This window comes from Tursiops truncatus, chromosome 14 (assembly GCF_011762595.2).
Source record: "Tursiops truncatus isolate mTurTru1 chromosome 14, mTurTru1.mat.Y, whole genome shotgun sequence".
NCBI lineage: Eukaryota > Metazoa > Chordata > Mammalia > Artiodactyla > Delphinidae > Tursiops > Tursiops truncatus.
The window spans coordinates 62,721,899-62,748,335 of record NC_047047.1 but is presented as its reverse complement, the minus strand read 5'-3'; the positions used below and the strand labels follow the sequence as shown (position 1 = coordinate 62,748,335).

The 26,437-nt window shown below is 42.9% G+C and overlaps 1 protein-coding gene across 7 annotated transcripts in view; it reads left to right on the top strand.

The window, feature by feature from the left end:
* The window catches only part of LTBP1 (latent transforming growth factor beta binding protein 1), a 424,762-nt gene that overhangs the window by 32,588 nt on the left and 365,737 nt on the right, over nucleotides 1–26,437 (top strand). For all 7 annotated transcript variants that reach the window (XM_033838746.2, XM_033838748.2, XM_033838744.2 and 4 more), the window contains exon 3: nucleotides 23,301–23,598. In XM_033838746.2, coding sequence (XP_033694637.1) covers nucleotides 23,301–23,598 — 298 coding nt within the window. The remainder of the gene's footprint in view (nucleotides 1–23,300; nucleotides 23,599–26,437) is intronic.

Sequence of the window (26,437 nt, the reverse complement as noted above, 5' to 3'; positions counted from 1 at the left end):
GGAAGAGGGGAGAGAGGTGGTCACCTCAGGTTTTTGTGGAGAGGGAGGGGAGGCAGGAGGGGGTCCAGGGTTGGGCGTGTTGACGTGGAGAAGCCTGCAGGTCCTGCAGGGAGAGCGAGAGGCTGGGCCTGAGGGGTGGGCTGTGAGGTGGGAAAACTCAGCGAGGGGAGTCTCCCTGCACCCAAGGGAGCGCGCAGGGCACGTGGGCGGGTGGCAGGGAGCCCCGGTTGCACCCAGCGTGCAGGCCAGCCTTGGATGTGTTGCAGGGGGAGCCAGAACCAAAAAGAGGCTCATTTAAAAGCAAAGAAAGGAATGAACTCAAGAGACGCAGTGAGAGCAGAATTGGCGGAGACAGCCTGACGAATGGTTCCTGACGTCTTAGAGTACTCAGGGAAAAAACCCAGCACAGTCGCCACATTGTTTTTACACACACACACACACAGTCACACTCATGTATGCGAGTATAAACCAAACACCATCTATTATTTAGGTCTGTTAGTTTCCTCAGAAAAGCCCTTCAGGAAATCCTCAGCTCACCCAGAGAATGTGTCTATATTTAGAAGACATTCAGAGAAAGCCTATTGTTAAATTTCAGTTTACAGGCTAATCACTAAGAGACTGCAGGAATGTCCATCACAGGACTGCACTGAGTGCGCAGTGGGAAGAGGGCTGCCTTTTTTGTTCTACTGAAGACCGTGAGGTGAAAACATGACCCAGTCCTTTGTGAGTGCCTCTTCCTAGCACTGTGACCCCAGGGAACCCAAGAAGGGTGATGCTGGAGGGACCCAGGACCACCTGGCCTAACCCCTTGTGTAATGGATGAGGAAGCCGAGGCCTAGAGCGTTGTGGCTGGGCCAGGGTCACGCAGCTCATCGGAGGCAGAGCCCGAGGCTTGATGCTGCGCGTTCCTGCTGCTTCAAGTGGTGCGCTGATCCCAGGCCAGGACCTCTGGGCTGCGTTCACACCAGTGGCCCAGACAGAAGGGGTCTTCTGCTAGGAGTGTGTGTATGTGTGCATGTGTGTGTGTGTGTAGGGGGTCATTCAGGGACCATCCGGCTACAGAGCTTAGAGCTGGACTGTGGGAAAGGCCAACCTGAGTGATGATTGCAATCCCTGACCCCAGAGCCTGTACAATTATTCTGTACTAGTGGCTCTCAACCTTTGCTGCCTTAAGAAGATGAAAAAAATCTCAGTTCTCAGGCTACCTCCCGAACCAGTTGAATCAGACTTTCTGGGGGTAGGGCTTTCCATGAATATTTTCTTTTAAGCCCCCAGATGATTCCAACTCAGCAGGGCTGAGAACCACTGCCGTACTCCGTAGCTGGTAGGGTTACTACTGTAGGGCAGTGGTGCACAGGAATCTCCTGGAGGTCATATTAAAATGCAGAGTCTGATCCAGAAGATCTGGGGTGGGCCTGAGATACTGCACGTCTAAGTGATGCTGTGCTAATGGTCTTTGAGTTTCCTTTATTGGCTGAAAGCTAAACATCAAGGTTCCTTCCAGCTTTGAGACTTTATGGCTCAACTGTCAGAACTGTCATGTATCCGTGATTTTACTGAGTGACAGCCCTCTGCTAAGTACATTATGTACATTATTTCCTGTCCTCAGCAGCCTTCAAGTGAGGTATCATTTCCCCCATTTTAGAGCTTAGTCCGAGCGCTACCCTGAGTCTTCTGAGTCTAACACCTGAGCGATTACCCCGCTACATTGCTTTCCCCCAGGCATATAGATATTGTTCCGAGAAAAGCTTCTGTGGCGTTGTCTTCCTCTTTAAGCCCATGGGTTAGGTTTGGAACCCTCGAGAAAAATCTCCCAGGAAACCAGCAGTGATCTGGAACTTGTTTAGTTCCACGTGACCTTCTTCCGTCTTCCTTAGGTCCTGGTTTATGGGAGTGTCTTACGGGTGCGGTGGTGACACATTATAAAGTATGTTTATGATGTTCAGACTCTGTTTCCCGTAAAGCTTGCTATCAGTACCTGATACGTTATTGCATTTGCGGGAGGCAAATTCTAGACCTGAATGTGGTCCCTGGCCTAGAGGATGACGGGAGTCCCTTGAGAAGCTTGCAGAGCTGTAATTCTTGGGCTCCTCCCCAGGCCTAGGAATCATCTGCATTAAGCCTGGTCACCTGTGTTTCTGAAAACTCCCCAAACTGTTCTAATGTACACTAATATTTGAAAACCACGGCCTTCCTGGTTCTCAAAGTATGGTCACTGGATCGTCAACCGAGCATCCCCTGAGAACTTGTTAGAAATGCACATTTTAGGGTCCTACCGCAGGCATATTGAATTAAAAACTGTTGGGGTGGGCCCAGTCATCTGTACTTTAACAAGCCCTCCAGGTGATTCAAAAGTTTGAGAACCACAAGATCCTGACTGCTCAGAATGTGATCCGTGGACCAGCAGGGCAGCAGCACCTGGGAGGTTGTTGGAATTGCAGGGCCTCAGGCCCCACCTCTACCCTCTGAACCAGATATTCATTGTAACAGGATCTGTGCATATCCATATTTGCACAGGTCCGCCCCAGGCTGTGATTTTCTTCCCTGGTTGTGCATTATAATCTGAGAGGCCTTTAAAAAATACCCCTGCTCCCACCCAAGGCAATTAAGGCAGAGTCTGTGGGGGTGGGTGGCGCCTGGACGCCTTGTTTTTAACGTTCCTCATGTGATTCTAATCGTGCAAACCACGCTGAGACCCACTGGCCTGAGCGTTGGTGCCTGGTCGTCAGCGATCCTGTTCTGGCACGTAAGGGATGAGACTGAAGAGGAGTCCAGGCCCCAAGACATGCCTCCTTCCTGCTCCTCCAGCATCTCAGAGCATGACTCGTCATCCAGGCTCTGGGAGTCAAGGCTCCGGGACCGGCCAAGAGGACTCCCTGCCTCAAGAAGATCAGGAGGGATAAGTTCTCTTTCTATTTTCAGGTGAGAGAGTGAGAGACTGAGACCATGAGATGGAGGGGGGCGTGAAGATGAACAGTCAGTACACCACAGTGCTGCTTATACCTGATGCACGTAAGAGCCGCCTTCCATTGCAGCTTCCTGGGCTCTCTCCTGAGAACCAGCCTCAGCAGGGCTTGGGAAGCGCCCAGGAAAATACGCAGGGTTAACAGTCTCCCCCAGATGATTCTGATGTAAAAGCCCAGGCCCTGCTCTGAGACAAGCACTGCTCAAAGGCTGTGAGCTGGCTGATAGCAGGATTGCCTGGAGAAACTGAAGAATAGAGGTCTCTCGGCCCCATCTCCAGCTCTTCTTACTCACTCTGTCTGGTGAGGCTCCAGAATCAGCTTGTTTGATGAGGAGCCCTTGCTTTTTGACCTGTGCTCTCAGAAACCCTCAGGATTCCACTGAAGTATATCAGGGGCTGCAAAGCGGGAGAGGTAAGAGGAGAAACAGGGTGGGGAGGGTGCTCAGTCACTCATCCCTGCTTTGTCTGTTTCATATATTAAGCTTTAGTGTAAAATTGCATTTGAAGAGAGAATTGTGTTTTTTATAAAATGAAGACGAGTCATGGCTCTCCAGTGGTACAGGACCTCCCTGAAGCTGACAGGGTTCTCACCTCTCAAGCCACAGCTCAGGACAGATCACCCATCCTTCCTGTCACTTGGACACTTGGACTTGTCAATCCCTGAGCTGCCCATGGTGTTTATTGTCCTGAATGACCCTGACTCCACTCATATTATTGGATTGCCTGACTCTGCCTTTTGCCCCAAGTCCCAAACTATTGATACTTAACAGCTAATGAATGCCGGTTACCCCAGAAATGCCCTTTGCATAGCTTCTAGCACCTTAAGACAGTGACTCTCAAATTTGACTGTAGCTCACAAAATTTTTCATGCATTGGAATCACCTGGAGCGCTTGTTAAAGCACAGATTGCTGGCTTCCGCGTGTCTGAGGTAGGCCATGAGAGCTTGCCTGTCTGGTAAGATCCCAGGTGATGCCGCTTGTCGAGGGACCACACTTAGAACCACTGCCTTAAGATTAAATAACTTTGATGCACCTGGGGCTCAGTTCGCCTGCTAAAGAGATTCTCTCATTGGGTCGCCCTTCCTTCGGCGTTAGGAAGGATGATGAGAGAAAATGTCTTGCTTGAAGAGTAAATGGTAAGTGGCGTGAAGAGCTCTGTGCATTCAGATTACGGCTCAGTCCTTTGTGTCCTCAGTAGGTTTTCCTGGGCTCACCTGCTAGGCTGACAGCCCTTTACCATATGGTTCTGCTGAAAGGAGCATTGCAAGTGTGCTCCCCTTGTCACTCATCCCCCGGACGCTGCCGGAGGTGACAGGGATCTGCCAGTGGCTTCTCGTTGCCCAGGGCTTGGTCAGGCGAGAGTGTGGCCGGCCATCGCCAAACACTGGTCATCAGAAAGGCAATATTTTTTCCCTTCTGAGGCGTCATAGGACAGAAGTGTCCGGTATTGAACGGTATTCTTAAGGACTCCCCTCCTTGCAGTCCCACACTCTTGCGTAGAGCTGGGCATGGTGGCAAGTCAGAGAGCGATGTCCTTCCAGTGGCCAAGCAGACACGGGATCATGGACCCTGCTGCCTGGGCTGGAGGTATCACCAGTCACTGGCGGGAAATCCGCCTGGATTCCCCCCACCATCTGACGTTTTGATCAGGCAGATGACTATAATTATTGTGACATTAAAAAATAGCCCTTGTGCTTTTTAACCTCTGTAGTGGTTCAGCTCTGTGGTGGAATATATTTAATTTCAGTTTTCAACAGTATACCTGTATGACTCCATTAACTACTTGTGAACAAGCGCAGAAGTTTAGTTAAGAAGGTAATTACATTTGTGCAGTTGATGGGGCGGGCGTCTGTGGGATGGTGAAAGGAAAATGTGTGTTTAATGTTTGCTGGGGTGGCGTCAGGTAGAACCACTCTTCCCTTTTCTGCCCGTGAGGCTGGGTCAGGGGCTGAGAATTAGGATGAGTACTCGCAGGTGAGTGTGAACTGATGGGCACCGGGCGGGAATGTCCTGGAAGGGGAGGACCGAGTCTCTTCTGCACAGTGCTCTTGGGGGTGGATGTTCCAGATCTCTCTAACCTGCCAACTGAAGGAAGTGGAAGATAATCAGAAACAGAAAACGAGGTGCTGGCATGACATTTCAAGAAACCGTTCCCATCACTGTCCCACTTGTAGGTCTGCTTTGTCCCATGTTGGCTGGGCTGACCACTTTGGAAACATCACATTAGATTTTGTCCTTCCCCCCTGGAATCGCAATAGATAGAATGATAGAAGCTAGTCGTTTTGGTGGGCTTCCTGGGTTCCAGACCCTGTTGCTCCTTGCTTATTAACATTGAGGTGGGTTCTGTTCTAGTGAAGTTGCATCATTCATGCACTTAATGAGCTTGAATTACTACATGTGCTTGGCAGAGGGAGAGAGATGGTGTTTAAACAAAGAAATGGTGGCTTGTTAAATGCAGAAAGACATTTGAGAGAGAGTGTGTTGCCCATACTAAGTAAATTTGCAAGAGTCATTCTGACTACAGGTGATCGTCATCTCGGGCCCTGATTTCACTCCCTGCCTCGCTGCTTCCCAAAGGTGAGCCTTCCTTCCCCTACTCCCATTTTACACATGTTGAAATTGAAGCTCATGTGGCTAGTAAGTGATGGAACTCAGATTTAAACCTAGGCATTCTGACTCCAAAGCTCATGGTCTTCTCCAATACCGGGAGCTGCTGGAATATACTCAGAGCTGTGCAGCCAGGTGATGGAGGTGCCGCAGTGCTGACCTGAGAAGGAGCTGCTGGAATGGGTATCTTTGAGTCAGGAGAGAAGAAGCCATGGGCAGGACGGTAGAGCTTTCTTCAAATACTACGGAAAGGGGAGTTGGTGAATGAAAGCTGTGGGCAGGCAAATTTTAACACAATATCAGGAAAAGTCTTTTTAAGATAGAGCTGTTCAAAGATGACCTGGGCTGTTTGCAGTGTGTAGGACCTTATGGAAGGTGCTTCTTTATTGAGATATAATTCACATACCATGTAATTCACTCATTTAAAGTGTACAGTGTGTGGGTTTTTTTCTTGGTGTGTATTACATTATCTTAAAAGTTGTGGTAAAGTATATATAACATAAAATTTGTAATAATAGTACTCAGTTGTGGCTACTGTTATCAAAGATGAGTATTTTTCTGTACTTGGTAACTTGGCCAGGAAATTGTTGGAAAGCTGTCTGTCTTTGATCATATTCAGTGCTTGAAAATGCATAGATACAGAGGCCTGTGCTGGGTCTTCTCCCTGCTTCATATGATTCGGGAGGTTCTATGCTCATTTTTATTTTGAAGACTTGATTACACAACCACAGTCTGTAAGTGCTTAATGCAGGATAATTTAGCATGGTAGAATTAGAATTAGCAGAAGCCCTGGAATGAGAGATGATGACTCTTCTTCAGGAACATTGTTTCTATTTATATCTATTCCTGTGAGACAAATTATCCTAACACTTAGCGGCTTAAAACAAACACCATCATTTATTTACTCATGATTTTGCAATTTGGCAGGGCTCAGTAGGGATGGCCTGTCTCTGTACCACGTGGCATCAGCTAGAACACTCACATGGCTGGCAAGATGACACTGGCTGTTGTTGGTTGGGAGCTCAGCAGGGGCTGTTGGTTGAGGGCCTCAATTCTCTTCTATATGGGCCCCTTCCTACGGTTGACTGGGCTTCCCCTTAACATGGCAGCTGGGTTCCAAGAGCGAGGAAGTATTGCTTCCTGGCTTTTCAGGCCTGGGCTTGGAGGTTCTCAGCAGGGCACTTCTGCATTTCCTTGGTAGAATAGTCCTAGACCCAGCTCAGATTCAAGGGGGAGGGACATAAGGTCCACCTTTTGATGGGAGGAGCAGCATGGGGGTGGATTTGGGACCATCTTTAGAGACTAGCTACCACAAAGAACCACGGTAGTCTTTCTTCCTGATTCTCACTCCACAGAAGCCTGCCCCTAATCATGGTGTGAGCTGGTGATGACCAAATAATGGGAATAAATCTAAGGAAAAAAATGAGTACCTGGAATATGTGATCTTTGGGGGATTGTGGCTTGAGGACAGTGACTGCATATCAGTCTGTTAAACAGGCAGTTGTGAGACATTTGAGATTATTGTATTTTTCACAGTTTACTAAAATCTCTACTTCAAGAATTGTGTAAAGTTTCTGTACTTTATTTCTCTTACTTATGTTTTTCCCGAACTGATTAGCAGGAAATTTAGCAGTTCTACTTAGTAAGAAAACAGAAACAAATAAAATAACTACAAAAATAAGTAGGTTATTCATGGCATATTTTGAACAATGAAAACAATTACTTGAATTAAACCTTTTAAAATTTATATGCTTTATTTTCTTGGAAAACACGAAAACATTAAGAAGTTGGGAATAGTAACACCCTGGTCATCATCATCCATTATTTAACACTTTTGGCATCATGTTTCAAATGGAAATAGTTGTTTTATTTTAAAATTGACAACTTTAACAGAAAGATCATTCTTATTAATTTTCCTCCTAATAATTTTTAAATTTCTGTTTATTTGCTGATTATACTTTTTTTTTCACTTCTGAGATGATCAGATATTATAGAAGGGACCTGAGAGATTGACTCAGTAAAAAAAAAAATTTAAATGCATATGAAAGATAGGCCCAGTATATGGATAAAAGGAGCATTTTACATTCACAATGTTTACTAAAATAATTTCTCTATTCTGAAGGATGTCAGAAATAAGAAAAGCTATTTAAACAATTTTAATTTTTTATATTAAAGTTTTGAAAACAGAGCTTTGCTTATTCCTTTCAACTGCTTGCTGATGGGCCCTTGAAGTTCTTAGTTCTATTTCAGCTTCAGTTCTGAAAATGGTTATATCACATTTCACAATAATAGAGCTAGTAGTCAGAGGGCTACGTGTTTGCAAATAGCATCATCTGCTGTGCTTCTTCCTTCCATTTAGAGGCATGGCCTTATATTTCACAGTGAGGCTTCAATTGTTGCTCCCATCTTGGGTTTTAGAGCCCAATTATTGTGATCCCTGTAGCTGGGGCTGTGTCCACAGTCCATCGAATGTTTGTGTTCTACATTGATTCTCAGGCATCAGTGACATTTGCAAGTGTTTTTATTTTAGCAAGGAAAGGCTTTGCATGGCCTGGATTATATCTCTTCCAGGGTATTCCCATCCTTGGTCACATAATAATCTTAATTTACCTAAAGGAATGCTGTCAAAATAAAGGGTAATTTTTAAAGGCTCTGTCTCATTCATGTAGCTATTATTCTATTTTCGGTTAAGAGAATTTGTTTCGAAATACGAGTCTTGAGCATGAGAACAACCATGTAATATTTTATTTTGGACTAATGATGCGCTCTGTCACTTTTTTGCCACCCACAGCTTTATTCTGGATGATTAAATGTGGGAAAGAAAGGAAAAAAGTTAGCTTATTATGTTTGATTCAGTGTGAAAGCCTGTCTTGGATAAGTTTAAAATTCCAATGGTAGAAGTAAAATTCTGTCCCAGATATAGATGTGACCTGCTTCTCAAAAGCTTCCTTAAAGGCTATTTTGGGGCACGTATGGGACGAATTTGATGTGTGGAATAATAATAATAGCTGACACCTGTCAAATCCTACTCTGAAGCAGGCCCTATCCTAGTGCTTTGCATATATGCATTCACTTAATCCATACAGAAAATATGCATTCACTTAATCCATACAGAAACCCTCTTCTTTTTATTACACCCATTTTACAGGTGGGAAAACTGAGATGGAAAAAAAGTAATAAAAATATACCCAAGGGCACACAGCTAGTCAGTGTCTGCGCTGGGCTTGGTTTGGGCTGCCTGGCTTCAGTAGGCTCTTTACCACTAGGTGACACTCCCTAATCAGAGTAAAGTTATGTTTTCTGTCTTAGTCTTTTTTTCCCTTTATTGTAATCCAAGTTTCAGATACTTGATTCTCAAGTTGGCAGTCATTTTGGCCTAATAATGTTTATTTTTTATTGCTCTGATTTTCAAAAACATTTTTGGTTGACAAAAATAAAAGAAGTCAGCTTTTCTAACAGGTTAAACATGTAAATAATAGTGCTAGACATATTACCCAGTCATAGTATGTTAAGAATAAGTTTCAAAGTAAAACTATTCAGTGTTCCAATATAGTACAGTTATCATAAAGTCTAGTGTATGGTACTCTGTCTCCCATATTATTTAGATGGTAGGACTTACACCCCTTAAAAATTTAAATATGTTTAAACTCGCCATTAAGTGAATGAACATCTCTTTTCAGTAAAGTATTGTTGATTTTTGCCATGCTATGAAAGTAAAAATAGGCCATTGTGGAAAGTATGGAAAGTATAATATGGTATAAGCAACAACTTAATAACTTGTGTAATTTCACCACTCATAGGTATATAATTCATGTTAGCATTAGTATATTTTTCTTCCAGCCTTCCTTCATGTGTTCATTCAGCAGTTAGTTATCTTTGAGCCAGACGTTATTCTAAACCCAAGGGAAAAAGCAGCTATCAAAATCGTCTTTCTGCCTGAGGAGCTGATATTTTAGTGGGAGAAACAGACAATGAATAGATAAATAATATAATGTTGGGTTAAGGATAAGTGCTTTAAAGAAATAGAGGCAGACTAATCGAGGCCCAGAGATTGCTGCTTTGGAGTGGACAGTCACAAGGGAGGCTGAGTGATGTGAGAAAGGTAGCCCGTGAATATCTAGGGAAGAATGTTACAGGCGGAGGAATAGCCAGTGCAATAGCCAGTGCAAGGGCCCTGCAGTGGAAGCAGGCGTGTTCTGCCCAGGGACTAGCAAGGAAGCCAGTGAGACAGGAGTATGGTGCTCAAGGCATGCTAGGAAGTGACATGGGAGAGGTGGTGGAGACTTGCAGGCTGTAAAAATAAGGGCTTTGCATTTCACTGAGTGAGTTGGAAGCCTTTGGAGTGTTTAGTGCAGAGGAGCAATGTGATCTGACTTTGGTTCTAACAGAATCCCTCTGGCTGCCCTGGTGAGAATAGATTGCAGGGCACAGGGGGGCCTGGAGAAGGGTTTGAGGACAGGTGGTGAGACATGCATAGAGGGAAGACATGTGAGGAGAGCTTCTACAAGCCAAGGAATTCCCGAGGCCACTAGAAGTTTGGAGAGAGCAATAGGACAGCCTTCAGAAGAAACCGTCCCCTCCCACACCTTGATTTCAGACTTCCAGCCTCCAGACTGTGAGACGGTGACTTTCTGTTGTCTAAGCCGTGAAGTTTGCGGTGCTTTGATACAGGAGCACTAGCTAACTGATACACTTGGTGAGCAACTTTGCGAACAGTGGCGCCTTTTAAGGAGCTGAATGTTGAGGAGGAGCTGGGGGTTGGTGGGAGGAGGGGAATCAAAGTGTGGTAGATTTGAGCTCCTGTTAGACGGCCACTCGGAGCTGTTGAGGAGGTGATTGGACGTGGAGACCTGGAGCTCACAGTAGGAGGACAGGGCCTGAGATCCGAACTGGAGTACAGTTTGCGTGGAAATCAAAGCCACGTGACTAAATGAGGTCATCAGAAGGGTCCAAGGACCAAGCAAACCCTGGGAAATGTCAACATTGAGAGATCAGGAAGGGAAAGTGGAGCCGGAGGGAGACTGAGAAGGTTGATGGTGAGGTCGGAAGGAGGCTGCTGGGGTGACGGCTCAGCCCAAGGAAGAAGGTGGTGAGGGAGGAGGGACTGACCCAGCGCTGCTCTTGGTCGAGAAGGGACAAGGCCCACCTTAGCAGCCAGGAGGGGACCAGGGACTCTGACTCTGGACAGGCAGAGATGCAAGGCTGAGTGGTCTGAGTTCTAGAGAGAGTAGGAGGGTTGCTTTTTTGTGTGTGTGTGTTTTTTTTTATCTTGGCATTACATCATAAGCATTATCCCATGTCATTAAAAATGTTTTTAAAACGTCGTTTTTGATGACGTAATCAGATTTCATGATTTTTATCTATTCTTTGTTTTATGGGTAAGATATTTCTATTTTTTTACCACCATATTGATTGTAATACTGCAGTGAACAGATTTGAATATAAAATTTCCTAGATTAGGAATGATAAAATACAAACGGCACGAGTGTTCTTAGGGCTTAATCTTAAATATGGCCGATTGCTTTATAGATAGTCTGTATCCGTGGACACTCGCCTTGGCAGTGCAGGAGCTGGCTTGGCGCGCGCCTCTCTCGCATACAGTACTGAGTTGACCAGAACATCCAGAACGGTGTTAAGTTCCAGTGGTGATGATGGGCATCCGTGTTTTGTTCCTGATTTACAGGGTAATGTCTCTGCCGGTTACATTAAATCGTACTAGATCAGCGTTCTGGACACATACATTTAATATGGTAATTCCTTCCCTGTTCCCCTGAACTCGATCTCTTACGAAAAGGCATTCTGGAATCAGTAGAGTCAATTTGCATTTTGCTTCTTGACAGCTTTGTGGCAGGTTTCACCACTAACATTTGGCCCTGCGCTCTGGGACTGGCCATAGGAGTTATTTATTTCTCTCAGCTTTCAGATCTCATAGTAAGTTCATGATCTCAGAGAGGTCTTTTCTAATACCCCGAGTCCCCTAGGGATGGCCTCCCCGCCACACACCGTCTTCCCCTTCCAGAATGCTTGTAATAATTATAATCACTGTTGCTGTTGGTCTGCTGGCTGGGCTCCACGGGGCAGAGACAGTGTTTTCTTCTCTACAGTTCTAGTCACAGGGCATGTGACAGTGCCTGGTGCAAAATGGAGTGCAGAATTTTCACTCGGGATTTTTTTGAGTGAGGGACTAAGGCACAGGTCAGACTTGGAACTGGCCCTAGGGCACACAGCTGGGGCTGGGGGGAGGGTTCAAACTCAGGTCTGTGTGACTCCAGAGTCCAGCTTCATCTCACTCCACTGCCTACTGCCATCAGTAGGTGAGCTTGGGCAGGGAGAATTTTATATTGCCTCAAGGAAACAAACCATACTGAGAATTCTTTGTATCCTTTTTGGTCCCTTGAATATAATAATTCAAAATATTTGTTGATTGCCCACTTAGGGCCCTTCCTTCCTCATTTCTTCTATACCTTTATTATTCTAACACATACTGTATGGTGATGATTTTTTTTTTTTTTATATATACTTGTCTGTCTTCCCTACTGGACTCCGATCTTCATGAGAGCAGGAAATTTGTCTTCTCCATCTTTTTATCTACAGTACTTGGCACAGTGCTAGTGTATAAGGGGGAGGGACTCAATGTTTGAATAATGAATGGAGAAATATGATGGTACTAAAACAGAGATTAAAGATTTATTATTTAGAAATATATGGCCTTCTTTCCAATGAACTATAAAGATATTACTTATAATCATACTTTATATGTGCATAATAGTTTAGTCTGTAAAACCCAAGATTTGTCAGAAACTTGTGTTTATTATACATACGTGCTAGTATTAGTGCACGAAATAAAAATTATACTATTACTAGAGAAGGTACTTAATGAATGGCTGACTGAATAGCAATATAACCTTGTGTTTTTTATTCACATTAATAGTATTGACATTTAAAAATTTATAGTATCACTTTATAATTCTAATTTTGAAAGGCTGTAATGACATATTTTACTCAATCTATATGCTGCTTTTGCATTTTCATTGGTATAAATAACACTGCTGTGGACAGCTGGACATATGTATGTGTATAGTTATTTCCTTTTTTAAACTATTTTCTTAGGGTAAATTTCTAGAAATGAGGCTACTGAAACATAGCCTGAAGCATATTGTTAAACTGCTTTCTAAAAGACTTGTATCGTTTTACTACCACCTTTGTGACATGTTGTATTAATACTCTTACATGTCTTTTAAAAAATTAATTCGCCATAATAGTGTACCTCCTTGTTTTAGTTTGCATTTCCTTTGATGACTTAATTAATGTAGACATTATACCACAGGTTTATTTACTAATTGTATTTTCTTTTGTCTTAATTGTCTATTTCTGGCCTTTTTTCATTTTTTTTTGATTTTGGTCTTAATTTGTTAAAGACAGCTTTTATCAGTTCTTTCTATATAATAGCATTTTCTGAAAAATTTCTGGTTTTTCTCTTTTGCTATTTTAAATTAAATATTTACGTAGTCTAAACTGTAGATCTGTAACTTTGTTTTCTTTTTCACTGACTTAAAAAAAAAACTTAATAAAACAGCAGTAATAAGACCAGAAACAGAACCCAGAAAAACTGCTGGTTTTTCATTACATGACTTATGACTTAATTATATTATACTCCATGAGTGATTTCAGTTACCCATGGCGTTGGGAGGAGTGTGTTTGGCCTCAGCTGACCATCTATTTTAAATTAAATCACATGGTAACAAGCTACCCCTGCTGAGCTCAGACTTCCAGAACTTCCACCTTCCAGAACACAGCTCCTGGGGAATCAGGCAGATGAGGGTGCAGTCCTTGACATAAAGGCAGTAAACTCCTCATAAAGCCATGAGATTCTGCACACAACTTTTGTGACTTGTATCCCATGTAATTTGTGCTGTGCTCAACCATCTGACTATCTGCTTGGTTAAATTGTCACTTGAGAGTAGATTAGAAAAGCAAACGGCGTAGAAAGGGTAGGGAGAGAGCCTGGCTTGGAGGGGAGAGAACAGTGAAAGCACACACACATCTGAGGTTTTTCGTAGAGATGTTCATAACGATCAAAACCCGTGAGTTATTAAATGTGTTGGTGCATGGTTCACCTGTCTAGAACATTCGTTTTCGTGGAATTCTTCATTATTTCGCAAGGCTGGATAGAAAAGGCATTGGGGTGTTATACTACAATTTTCTTGCTCCTTAGGGATTTGGGAGGAAGCGGACCCAGAGACATTTGCAATGAAAGTGCAGCATTTTATTTGGGTTTGGTACAAGGAGCATACAGAGTGAGAGGTAGATGAAACTGTGTGACCTCATGCTATGTTTCTTGTGATCTGATATCACTTAGTGTTATTGAATGACTTCAAAGGGCAGCTGGGAATTACTGTGAAGACACATACAGCAAAGCAATTTCTCACCTGCTGTCTCTGATCACAGAAGACACAGTTAGACTCACATTTCTCCCTGGGACACATGCAGTCGACATGCTGCAACTTGTTTGGAGAGAAAGGCAAGGGGCAGAGAGTCACTCTGTTTGCCCTGTGTGGGCTGGGACGAGTTTTAAATATAATCAAGAGTTACTTTTTTGGAAATAAGAGCAATACAGACTAAGCTTCAGGGCATGGGATACTTCCTAAAAATACAGTCACTGAACTTTTAAAGAACGTTAGGATCAGCTTGTTAAATTGGCGTAGGATTCAAATGTGGAAGAAATCTGAGAGTATTGTTTGGGGCATTAAGGGTCAGGTTTTAACTGTCTTCAATTCTCAATTGTCTTTTGTTGGCTTATTTAAAAAATTTTTTTTAAATTGAAAGGTATACAGAAAAGTAAAAAGGCTACCATAGTCAGCACCTATGTATCTACTACCCACAGTGAATACAGGTCTAACCTGTTGTCATACTTTCTACCCATCTTTTTTTTTTTAAAGAAAAAAAATTCCAGTAAAGTGACCCATTTCCTTCTCCAGAATTGTTCTGCTTCCTTCCCTGAGGTGTCGCTGTCATGAATTTAGTGTGACTCCAGTACGTATTTTTATGCTTTTGTGATTTCCTATGTATCCATAAGAACAATGAGTATTGCTTTATGTATTTAAAAATTACATGGACAGTTATTATCATATAAAGAACAGTATTATAAAGTAGCATCCTATAATTTACTTTCTTCAGTCAATGTTATTTTCAAAAGATTCATCCATGTTGCTTGGTATATAGATCTAGATCATGATTTTAACTGCTGTATACTGTTCCATTATATGAAATACCACAGTTTATCAGTTCATCTATCAGTGCCACTATTTTCCTACTATAATTGGTGGGCAATGAACATTCCCGTATATGTCTGCTTGAGCACATGACAGCCTAGAAGTGAAATTGCTGGGTATTAGGGTTTTCACATTATAAGCGTACTAAATATTGCCATATTGCTTTTCACAGAGGTGAGTATCAAATTACCCTCATGAGCAGTATATAAGAGTTCCCATTTCCCTATATCTTTGCTAACACTTGGTGGTAACAGACTTATTGCCAGTGTCTTGGGTGTAGAATTGCATCTCAATGTTGTTTTGATTTGCAGTTCTCTGATAATTGGAGAGGTTGAGTATCTTCTCACATTTATTTCACATTTCATCATCTGTGAATAGCTGATTCATGTCCTTTGTCCATTTTTTTTCCTATTGAGTTTTAGGAATTCTTGATACATCTGGTTACTAATCCTTTGTTAAATATATTGCAGGTTGTCTTCTTTTTATCATTTGTGTTTCAGTGTTTTGTATGGTATCTTTAAATTTTGTTTTAGTCAAGTTAATCAATTCTTTTGGATTTTTACTTACTGTTTTACATTTGAGAAATTCTTTCTTCCCCCAAACCATGACGATATTCTGTCACATTTCCTCTTAAAAATTTTAAAGATCTGGTATGTATATTCTTTTTTTTTTTTCTAACTTATTTATTTGTTTTCGGTACGCGGGCCTCTCACTGTTGTGGCCCCTCCCGTTGCGGAGCACAGGCTCGGGACGCGCAGGCTCAGCGGCCATGGCTCACGGGCCCAGCCGCTCCGCGGCATGTGGGATCTTCCCGGACCGGGGCACGAACCCGCGTCCCCTGCATCGGCAGGCGGACTCTCAACCACTGCGCCACCAGGGAAGCCCTGTATAGTCTTAAGTGGGGTAGGGATCTAGTTTTGATTCTTTTAGATGGTTGGCTCTTTTCCAACCCCAGTTTTTTAGTCCATTGTTTTTCTGTAGATTTGTTATACCTTCTCCATCATGTTGCAAGTCTCCATTTATATTTGAGTCTGTTTCTAAGCTTTTTGTTAAATTTCATTCATCTGTTTTCTGTTTCTGAACTGGTACCACATTCTTATCAGTTATGGTAGTTTGTAGAATCTTTTGGATTATCTACATAGACACATAGGTAAACTAAAATAATGGTCCATTTGTTTCTCCCTTCCTACTCCTTAGACCTTTATTTCTTTTTTCTTGTTTTGCCAGGTTGGCTGGGACTTACAATATAACATCAACGGTAGAGGTTATTGTGGGCATTTAGACTTGTTTCCAGCTTTGATAGGAATGCTTCTACAGTTTCCTCATAGTATTTGCTGTAGGTTTTGGTATACTCTTTGTGTGTGGGATTTGCTGTAGTTACTGTTTACCAGAACAAGGAAATCCCTTTGTATTCCTAGTTGGCTAACAGTTTTTGTTTGTTATTATGAATAAGTGTTGAATTTTATTGGAAAATTTTATGCATTCATCGAGACAAGTTCTCATTCAATTTTTTTTTTTTGCGGTATGTGGGCCTCTCACTGTTGTGGCCTCTCCCGTTGCGGAGCACAGGCTGCGGACGCACAGGCTCAGTGGCCACAGGCCCAGCTGCTCCGCGGCATGTGGAATCCTCCCGGACGAGGGCACGAACCCGCGTCTCCCGCATTGGCAGATGGACTCTCAACCACTGCGCCACCAGGGAAGCCCTCCTTTAATTTTTTAACATGCGGAATTCCATGGATAGATTTGCTGACATTTAAAACCATCCTTATATTTCTGGAATTAATTCGGCTTGCTTTTCTGTTTTGGAAATACCATCGTATTTGATTTACTAATATTTTATTTAGGAATTGTGCATCTATATTCTTAACTGTGATTTATATCAGAGTTTTCTTCTGTGTATAGTTCTTGCCTGATTTTGATATTGAGGTTTTACTCTTAAAGGGAGTTTAATTCTGGGGTCTGTACTGAATGTCCTGACTCTGGCGGGTCAGGACTGGGAAATTGCAGCTTACAGGTCCTGGGTAGTTTGTTGCACCCTATGCCTGTGCAGCTCAGAGTCCGGGGCCCTCTGCAGATCTCTGGGCTATCTGTGTGTGCAGGTCTCTCCTCTCTAGGACTCTGCCCTGCAGATTCCAGCCACTCAGCCTCCATCACGCTGTGCGTGGGCTCCCTCCCTGCACGGTGATCTGCCGAGTGCTTCCTGCAGGTGGTTGGGGTGATCCTAGGGCTCCCCTCTTTATGCCCTTCTCTTAGGATTCACAGTCCTCTCTTGCCAGTTGTCTGGTATCTAACAACAGTTGTCTTATATCTTTCATCCAGTTTCTTAGTTGTTTATGGAAAAAAAGCCTTGTTTGGTAACAGTTATTCCATCATGGCCACCTGTTTCCATCATGGAAATCCGTTTCTTTAACATGAAAACAATCTTAAAAATGATTGTTCTGTGTTTGGAATGGGGGACGGGGTAGGGGGTTAATTCACTGTGCTTATCTCGAGGAGAAGTCATCTTACAGGATTATCTACTTAATGAATGGTGGGCTCCCCCCAACTTCTGGTTCCTTTTCACAAACTGAGTGTCTCTCAGAAGCTTTTTTTCCTACTGCACCTGAATGTCTTAGGCTAATTCCCTTGATGCGCTTTTGTACTGGAGGTTTAGTACCTTGTAACGGCTATCAGCCCATTGTGATGTTCTTTTCTGTGAATCCACAAGCAGTTTGTTTCTGAGTGCCCCTACCCTTCAAAGTTCTTTTAGAACAGGTTGGATCTGGGCTTCTGAAACTGTTTAACAGCATACTGCTAAATGCCACTGCAGACCATGTACATGAGCAGAGTACAAATTAATTTAAATATTAATTTTGATCTAAAAACATCTTTGAAAGATTGGAGACTGTTTGAACAACTGGCAAACCAAATCCAGAGACGTAGTTTTTATTATGTAATGGATTAACAGCCCACTTATTTTTTTTAACATCTTTATTGGAGTATAATTGCTTTACAATGGTGTGGTAGTTTCTGCTTTATAACAAAGTGAATCAGTTATACATATACATATGTTCCCATATCTCTTCCCTCTTGTGTCTCCCTCCCTCCCACCCTCCCTATCCCACCCCTCTAGGTGGTCACAAAGCACCGAGCCGATATCCCTGTGCCATGCGGCTGCTTCCCACTAGCTATCTACCTTACGTTTGGTAGTGTATATTATGTCCATGACTCTCTCTTGCTTTGTCACAGCTCACCCTTCCCCCTCCCCATATCCTCAAGTCCGTTCTCCAGTAGGTCTGTGTCTTTATTCCTTTCTTACCCCTAGGTTCTTCATGACATTTTTTTTCTTAAATTCCATATATATGTGTTAGCATATGGTATTTGTCTTTCTCTTTCTGACTTACTTCACTCTGTATGACAGACTCTAGGTCTATCCACCTCATTACAAATAGCTCAATTTCGTTTCTTTTTATGTCTGAGTAATATTCCATTGTATATATGGAATATCTTCTTTATCCATTCATCCGATGATGAAGAGCCCACTTATTATCTTCCCTTTATAGATGTCCTTAAATCCCAACATTCTTTTTTTTTTTTTTTTTTTTTTGCGGTACGTGGGCTTCCCACCGTTGCGGCCTCTCCCATTGCGGAGCACAGGCTCCGGACGCGCAGGCCCAGCGGCCATGGCCCACGGGGCCCAGCCGCTCCGCGGCACGTGAGACCCTCCCAGACCGGGGCACGAACCCGCATCCCCTGCATCGGCAGGCAGACTCCCAACCACTGCGGCACCAGGGAAGCCCAATCCCAACATACTTGAAAAGAAATGGCAGTACTTTGACATCAGTCAACCAAGATGAGGTTCAGGCTCCTGTCCTTGGGTACAAAAAGTTTTGCGTTAGCCAATTATAACTGACCTCACGGCTTATATTCTGGTTGGGAAATAAAAGAGCTTTGTTAAAAGATGATTAATATATGTGACAGTACATGTGAAATGTGAAGTGAATGATGAAAATGGTGCAGGAGGTCGGGGTGGGCGTTTGGGAAGGACTTCACAGAGAAGGAGGAGCTTTCAGATGAGCAAGAGCTTGAGGGGCCGGCCCGTGTTTCAGGACAGGGCACCGGGTGTGCAGAGGCAAGAAGGGGTGAACTTTTGCAGGGATGGACCAGGGGGCACTGAGGGTGGAAAGGGGCGGTTGGGGTCCAGATGTAGAGGGTCTTGAATGTATCTCAAGGGCAGCTAAAATGTGTTGCAAATTTTTAAACAGAGAGAAAAAAATTAAAAGAGCTGCACTTCGGGAAGATTAGTCTGCCAGCAAGTCTTGCAGGATTTTGTTCCCTCACCTACTGGCTCTCAAGTTTGGCTGCATATTGCAATCATCTAGAGAGTTAAAAAACCGAAAAACAGGGCTTCCCTGGTGGCGCAGTGGTTGAGAGTCTGCCTGCCGATGCAGGGGACGCGGGTTCATGCCCCAGTCCGGGAAGATCCCACATGCCGCGGAGCGGCTGGGCTCCTGAGCCATGGCCGCTGAGCCTGTGCATCCGGAGCCTGTGCTCTGCAGCGGGAGAGGCCACAACAGTGAGAGGCCCACCTACCGCAAAAAAAAAAAAAACCGAAAAACAAAACTAAAACTGATGTATGAGCCCCTTCCCCCAGATATTCCGATTCAATCAGCCTGGAGTTAGGCCTGGGTTTTGAGAGTTTTTAAAAGCTCCCCAGGTGATTCTAATGTGCTGCAAAGCCTGAGAACCACTGCCCAGACCACCGCTAAGATCTTTTTTCTAATTAAAAAGAAAAATTTTGTTTTTAGTAATTAATTAATTTGTTTTTTTGGCTTCCTTGGGTCTTCATTGCTGTGCACAGGCTTTCTCTAGTTGCGGCGAGCGGGGGCTACTCTTCCTTGCAGTGTGTGGGCTTCTCATTGCGATGGCTTCTTTTGTTGTGGAGCACGGGCTCTAGGCGCGTGGGCTTCAGTAGTTGTGGCACATGGGCTCAGTAGTTGTGGTTCGTGGGCTTTAAGGTGCAGGCTCAGTAGTTGTGGCTCATGGGCTCTAGAGCACAGGCTCAGTAGTTGTGGTACATGGGCTTTGTTGCTCCGCGGCATGTGGGATCTTTCCGGACCAGGGCTTGAACCCACGTCCCCTGCATTGGCAGGTGGGTTCTCAACCACTGTGCCACCAGGGAAGTCCCACTGATAAGATCTTGATGTAGTGTTTACTCATTGTGTTCAACCACAGCTGGCCAGGCAAATGCAGAACCAACTGGTGGAAAACATTTTAAAGAACTTCTGTAAGAGTTAAAATATTCCACATGGTTCAGAACCTCAGTTAGAATAACAGTTTTCTCCAGAAACAGAGTCACAGAAAACAAACTAGTGGTTACCAAAGGGGAGAGAGAAGGGGGGAGGGACAAATTAGGGGTATGGGTTTAACAGATATAAACTAGTATGTATGAAATAGATAAGCAACAAGGATATGTTGTATAGCACAGGGAATTATAGCCCCTATCTTATAATAACTTTTCATGGAGTAATCTGTAAATATACTAAATATCTACGCTGACACCCGAAACCAATGTAATACTGTAAGTCAACTATACTTCAATTAAAAAAAAGAATAACAGTTTTTTCTCATAAATGCCTACAAATTTTTACATTGGCCATGAAGTAGATGGTGACAAATGTATAAACTTTTGGAAGGGACCCATAATTATCTTGAGAATTTGGTCACATGGAAAAAACTTAATTTTTTGCATTAAAAACAGAAGGGCAACATAAGACAAACACATCTGTCACGGCAAGAATTCAGTAACATAAAAGCCACTGTAGTGTGAAAATACCAAACTTGCAGTGATAAAAATGCAAGTTCTCAAAAAACTGGTGGAAGGCTGCCAATTTCCAAATCCTGTGTCAGTGGTTCTCAAACTTGAGTGAGAATCAGACTCACCTGGAGGGCGGTCAGATTGCTGGGCTCCAGTTTGGGATTTAGCAGGCCAGGGGCAGCCCGAGAATGTGCATTTCTAAAGTGCTTCCAGGTGATAACTGCTGCTGGTCCAAGCACCACAGTTTGAGACGTTGACACGTGGGAACCGCTATTGCACAAGGTCCAAATATCACACGAAAAAGGGCTTGACAAAATGTGGTTGCAGAACGTGAGTTTTGCTTTTCGTGTCAGGGGAGGGGCTTGTCTTGGCAATTAGGGAATCTGTCCCTGCCCCCAGTTTAAGCCAGCCCCTCCTGTCTGCGTGCTCCGGGAGGCTGCTGTTGGAGCCCAATGGGGAAGGTGGAAGAGGAAATTGTCTAATCATTCTCCTTGTCTTTTCAGACTTAGTGTGAAAGGGTGTTATTGTATATAGTCGTACTGTTATGTTCTTTTCTGTGTGAGTTTAAAGTTATTTTTTTCCTTAATTATTCTTTCCCCACTCCCCTCACCCTACGACGTGCAAAATTTGAAGAGTTAAAAGAAAATCGCCACCCTGTTATCCTTCTAACCCATCCACGTCCTCCTCTAGATAGGCCCTTGTTGCATATTCTCGGTGGTTTGGGGAAGATTTCCGTGCTTGGCTTCCATCTAGGTACCAGCTTTTGTGAGCCGCTCAGTGCAGCCTTCCTGGTAGATTTGTAGACATTTGCAGTACACCTTGGGAGGGAGGAGAAGTGGAAATCATTCTCAGATGTTAAACTAAAACATGTTTCTAATTGAAAGCATGAAGAGAATGTATACATGAAAGTGCCTGGGGGGGTGGTGATCTCTGGCAGAGTCTCAGCTTTGAAAGCCCCATCCAGTCCTCGCTTGTGGCCACTTCTGTTCTCTCTGGGTGGAACCCATTTCCATTCCTGTGACATTCCATAAATAACCGTGGCCGAGTAGGGACCTAATGTTCATCACTCGGCCAGGAAACCGCTGATAAATTAGAATCGTGAACTTTAGAATTGCATAGTTTTTGACTTTGAATTCTAGAAGCCTAATATGGAAAGAGCCCTCAGGGACCATTTTAGAACAAGCAGCTACTGCCCTCCCCCCTGCCCCTGGACTTGTACAGGTGCAGAGGCCAAGCTTAAGTAACTTACCCCAAGGTCACCTCAGGAGCTGGCTGCATTTTTCTTTCCTTTTATTTTTTTTCTCCCAAGAATCCTTCCAAATTTTTAGAAAATTTGTCAGCCTAGTATTCTGACACTTGACAGCCGTTTGTTATCATTATTTGCTGTAATTAATAGGAATTGTAGGGAGATAGGAAAAGTATCTTCTCTTGTTTATAGAAAATCAGTAGGTTTCAGGGCTTTTAGGTCTTGGTCATTTGGTTCCTCCATAACTGAGCCTCCTCTGGTTCATATTCCTCATCTGTTTTGTGATTGTTTGTAGACTGAACCCTGTGCTGAATGTTATGGGAGATTTAGTACTGGGATCTGCCTCAGGACAAAGAGTTTAAGTCAAAGGTGGGCTGATAGCAAAAGGTTCATTTAAATAAATTAATTTGGACAAATAAAGAAAGGAATCATGTCCATAGGCCTATGATGTTCATAAAATTTAAGTCAGTAACATCTACACTCCCAGGGGACCTTGCCTATGATAAAATCCACTCACCCTACCCGTGACCCATAGTCCTGCTAACTTTAAAACTGCTTGGCCACAAGTCTGGTGATTCAAAGTACATGCATCCTAGTTAATAGGAGATAAAGAGGTTGTTTCTTTTTGGTTGCCTTTTGTTATAAGATTAGGGATGTACTTGCTTAAAAAAAGAAAACAGTCTATGCATATATATATACGTATATATGTGTGTGTGTGTGTGTGTGTGTGTGTGTGTATATATATATATATATAAAGGTTGACTCTCAACCTTTCTGCCCTTGGTTTTTCTCTCAAAAAAAAAAAAAAAAAGGTAGGTTGGACTAGATTTCTGAAACAGTCACTCCAAGCTCTGATAGCTTATGCAAGATGAAGGCTGTAACACTTTTGGGGGTTTGGGTTTGGAATTGGGCTTTTGTTTTTTGCCACATGTTGTTTGGATACCTAAAATTTAAACTTAAGCCACAGAACACAACTTAAAAAGAAGGGCAGAATACTTTCTTTTATTTCCCTGTATTTCTGATGCATTTCTGGGTGGCAGCCATAGAAAAGTGGTTAAGAGTGATGACTTTGGAGCCAGTTCACTTGAATTCAAATCCCAGCTCTTCTATTTACTAATGATTGTGTGACCTTTGGCAAATTATATAACCCCAGTGCCTCTTTCTTCATCAGTAAAATGAGCAAAATAAAATATCTACTTAAAACAGTTGCTGGGGGGTTAAGTTTGTCGATATCTATTAGAATAATGCCTGGCACATAGGAAGCCGTTAATAAATATTATCTATTATCGTCATCATCATCATCATCATTTTGTTTTATTGAGGGATAGCCCGATGCTACTGGTAAGCCTTTGGAAGAATTAGTAAGGTCTACAATGCTTTTCTTCAAAGTATGTCTTCTATTTCTTTCTGCAGCAAGCTGTGTTCCTCCATGTCAGAATGGAGGGATGTGTCTCCGGCCTCAACTCTGTGTGTGTAAACCAGGGACCAAGGGCAAAGCCTGTGAGACAACAGCTGCCCAGGACACCTCGTCACCAGTGTTTGGAGGGCAGAGTCCTGTGGCTGCTTCCTCCTGGGTCCCTCCTGAGCAAGCAGCAAAGCACACTTCATCTAAGAAGGCAGATACTCTACCAAGAGTCAGTCCTGTGGCCCAGATGACCTTGACCCTCAAGCCGAAGCCTTCAGTGGGACTCTCCCAGCAGATACATTCTCAGTGAGTGTTTTGAACTTGCCTCCAGCTCGGGAGCATCTTAAGTGCATTGCTTTAAATCACTCTTCTTTTCCTGCACAATTTGCAGAAATCACTTGGATAGTAATGTCCTTCTTTCCTTTTCTTCTTTCCTTCCTTTTCTTAAGGTTTTACATGTTATGTTTACACATCAAGTGTCTTAAAAAATACTTGATATGTGTGTTTAGCCTCTGCAGGGAAGATTTACCATGAGCATTAAGCAAAGCAGTAGTGAGGATTAAGGGGATCAAGGTTGGAAGGGAATAATAAAGGTAGTTGTTTGGTTATGGTGGAGTTGTGAGTTAAACAATTCTCTTTTTTTCGAGGTGGGGGGTGCTTTAGAGTTTTTGAAGTCATAATTGAAAAGGAGAAACAGTGAGTGTGATTTTTAAAGGTCCATGGAAAAGGTAGGAACTCATCTTTCCACAGAGAAGGTATTCAAGTGAAAGTGAGTCCTGGGAAAGAGAATTTCTCCACCTTGGTAGCAGGTTAAGTGTATCTTCTATTAAACACCATGTTTTCCTCCCAGTTAGCCATGCAGGTCCATTTTTGGTGAATGAGCTTGTGTTTTATTTATGGGAGCATGGTTTTTTTTTCCTTAGCATTAGGAAGTAAGTGCTATTCTGAACAAAATGAGAACTCTGTAAGGACAGGGTCCTTACACAAATTGTTTCCTTTTAATTAGCTACTCTACATGGATAACAAGATGCAGAATTACTGCAACTATCACTTGTCATTTGTCTAGGAATGTAAAATACAGGAAGTTCTCAACTTAAAAATGACCCAGCAGTTCATCTGTAAGTCACTTGCTTGGAATTTTGAATGCTTTCCCCACCAACCCCCCGGGATAGCTTCCACCTGGTGATTAGTATCCCGTCAGCCCACAGAAGTTATTTAATCTGTTACTACAGATGAAATTATCCTAATTTATACTTCCCCTTTGAGTAGGCCACCTACTGTCCCTGATGAGTGGGGTCCTGATAACTTTTTCCTTTCTCTTGTTCCCTCCTCAGTCCTCTTCTTTCCTTTTTTCCCTCTCATTTCTTCTTGCCTCATTCTTCAATTCTACCATGATAAAGAGATTTGGGAGGCTGTGCTGGAATCTAAGTACTTTGCTACCATTTCAACTGGAAAACACATCCTGCAGCCCTCAAGAAGAAGGAACTGTAGTTATAGCCAACTTAGTAACTGCTTACTGCATGCTGGGTACTGTTTCACATGCTTTGTATGATTGTTCATTTATAACTCACAGTGATACCCCATCAGGTAGGTGCCATGACAAACCCCATTTTACAGATGAGGAAACTGAGGTGCAGAGTGCTTCAGTAATGTATTCAGGGTCCACAGTTAATAAGTGAATAATAAGTGTTAGGTTTTAAATAGAGGCAGAATAAGGAGAATACATATTAGGCTTTAAATGGAGGCAGCCAGGCTCCAGCATCCATGCCCTGAAGTGTAAAGGGTGGCAGACTTTCTCTGTAAAGGGCCAGATAGTAACTATTTGTAGCTTTGTGGGACATATGGTTTCTGTTGCAGCTTCTCAATTCTGCCCTCCTTAGCACAAAAGCAGCCATAGATAATGCTTAAGTGAATGAGTGTGAGTGCTCTAATAAAACTTTATTGATGGATGTTGAAATTTGAGTTTCATATAAATTTCATGGCACGCAATATTATTCTTTTGATTTTTTTTTCGCAACCATTTAAAAATGTAAAAATCATTCTTAGCTTATAGACCATACAGAAACAGCCTGTGTGGGCCAGCTTTGGCCCCTGAAGCGTAGTTTGCTGACCCCTTCTCTAAAGGATAGTAGTGTTTTTTTGTGTTAGAACATGTGTCTTTGAAATAATATAAAGCATGGATTATATCATAGCTAGACATTTCTCTTCCTGCACTGTTCTGGATCTTAAAAACAAAGAACAATTCTGTGTTGAGCTATGCCTTGGCAATCAAGAGTCAGATTACTGTGCATTGCAGTTATTTTTTTTCTAGCATTATTACTTACATAAGCTGTGAAGTCATTTACAAGCGACATTATTTATCCTGAATATCACCATCCCCTGTTAGAATTTGACCCTCTATGATGTATATATATGGATTGTTAGTGAGAACCATATGTCACATGTCAGATAAAGGAACAACCTTTTCCCCCCTCCCCCTTTTTTCTTTTTTTGGTAGCAGCAGTGTAATTTAGACAAGAATGTTGTGAGTCAAGGGGGAGGCTAAGGTTTCAGCTCCAACTTGGCTTTGGGAAAATAAAAGTCATTAGATAATTTGCTTCAGAGACCTCATCTGCTGAATGAAGATGGTTTTTACGATCGCATTGTTATAGGCATGTGTTTATGGGCGTGCCTACTGCGTGCTTTGGGGTGAGGAGAAGAGATGGCCCAAGATGCTAACAATTCTGATGTTTTCCTCATAAACTTTTGTCAGTTGCCCTGTTATCTGGGTACTGCAGGGAGTATTAAGATGTACAAGATCCAGTTCTGCTCTTAAGGAGATTTTGAAACGATAGATGAGCTATCACTTGAGAGGGGTACAAAGGAAGGGGTACAGTTGGCCCACTGATGAATTTAGGTAATGACACGATCACCTGAAATTTAAACTGTCAAGGAGGCACATATGATAGGACCATTTTGGCTACTTTTGAGAAATGTAACAGTTCTTAAGTTACCTATTTGTAATATTGCCTACTTTAGGGTGTTTCAGGTTTGGTTTGGTTTTTGTTTAGTGAAGGAGGAAATTAATTAAGCCTTCTTAAAATGCTTGTAGACATAAAGGCACCTAAAATATCAAAATGTGTAGTTAGTGTTGCATCCGTTGTGT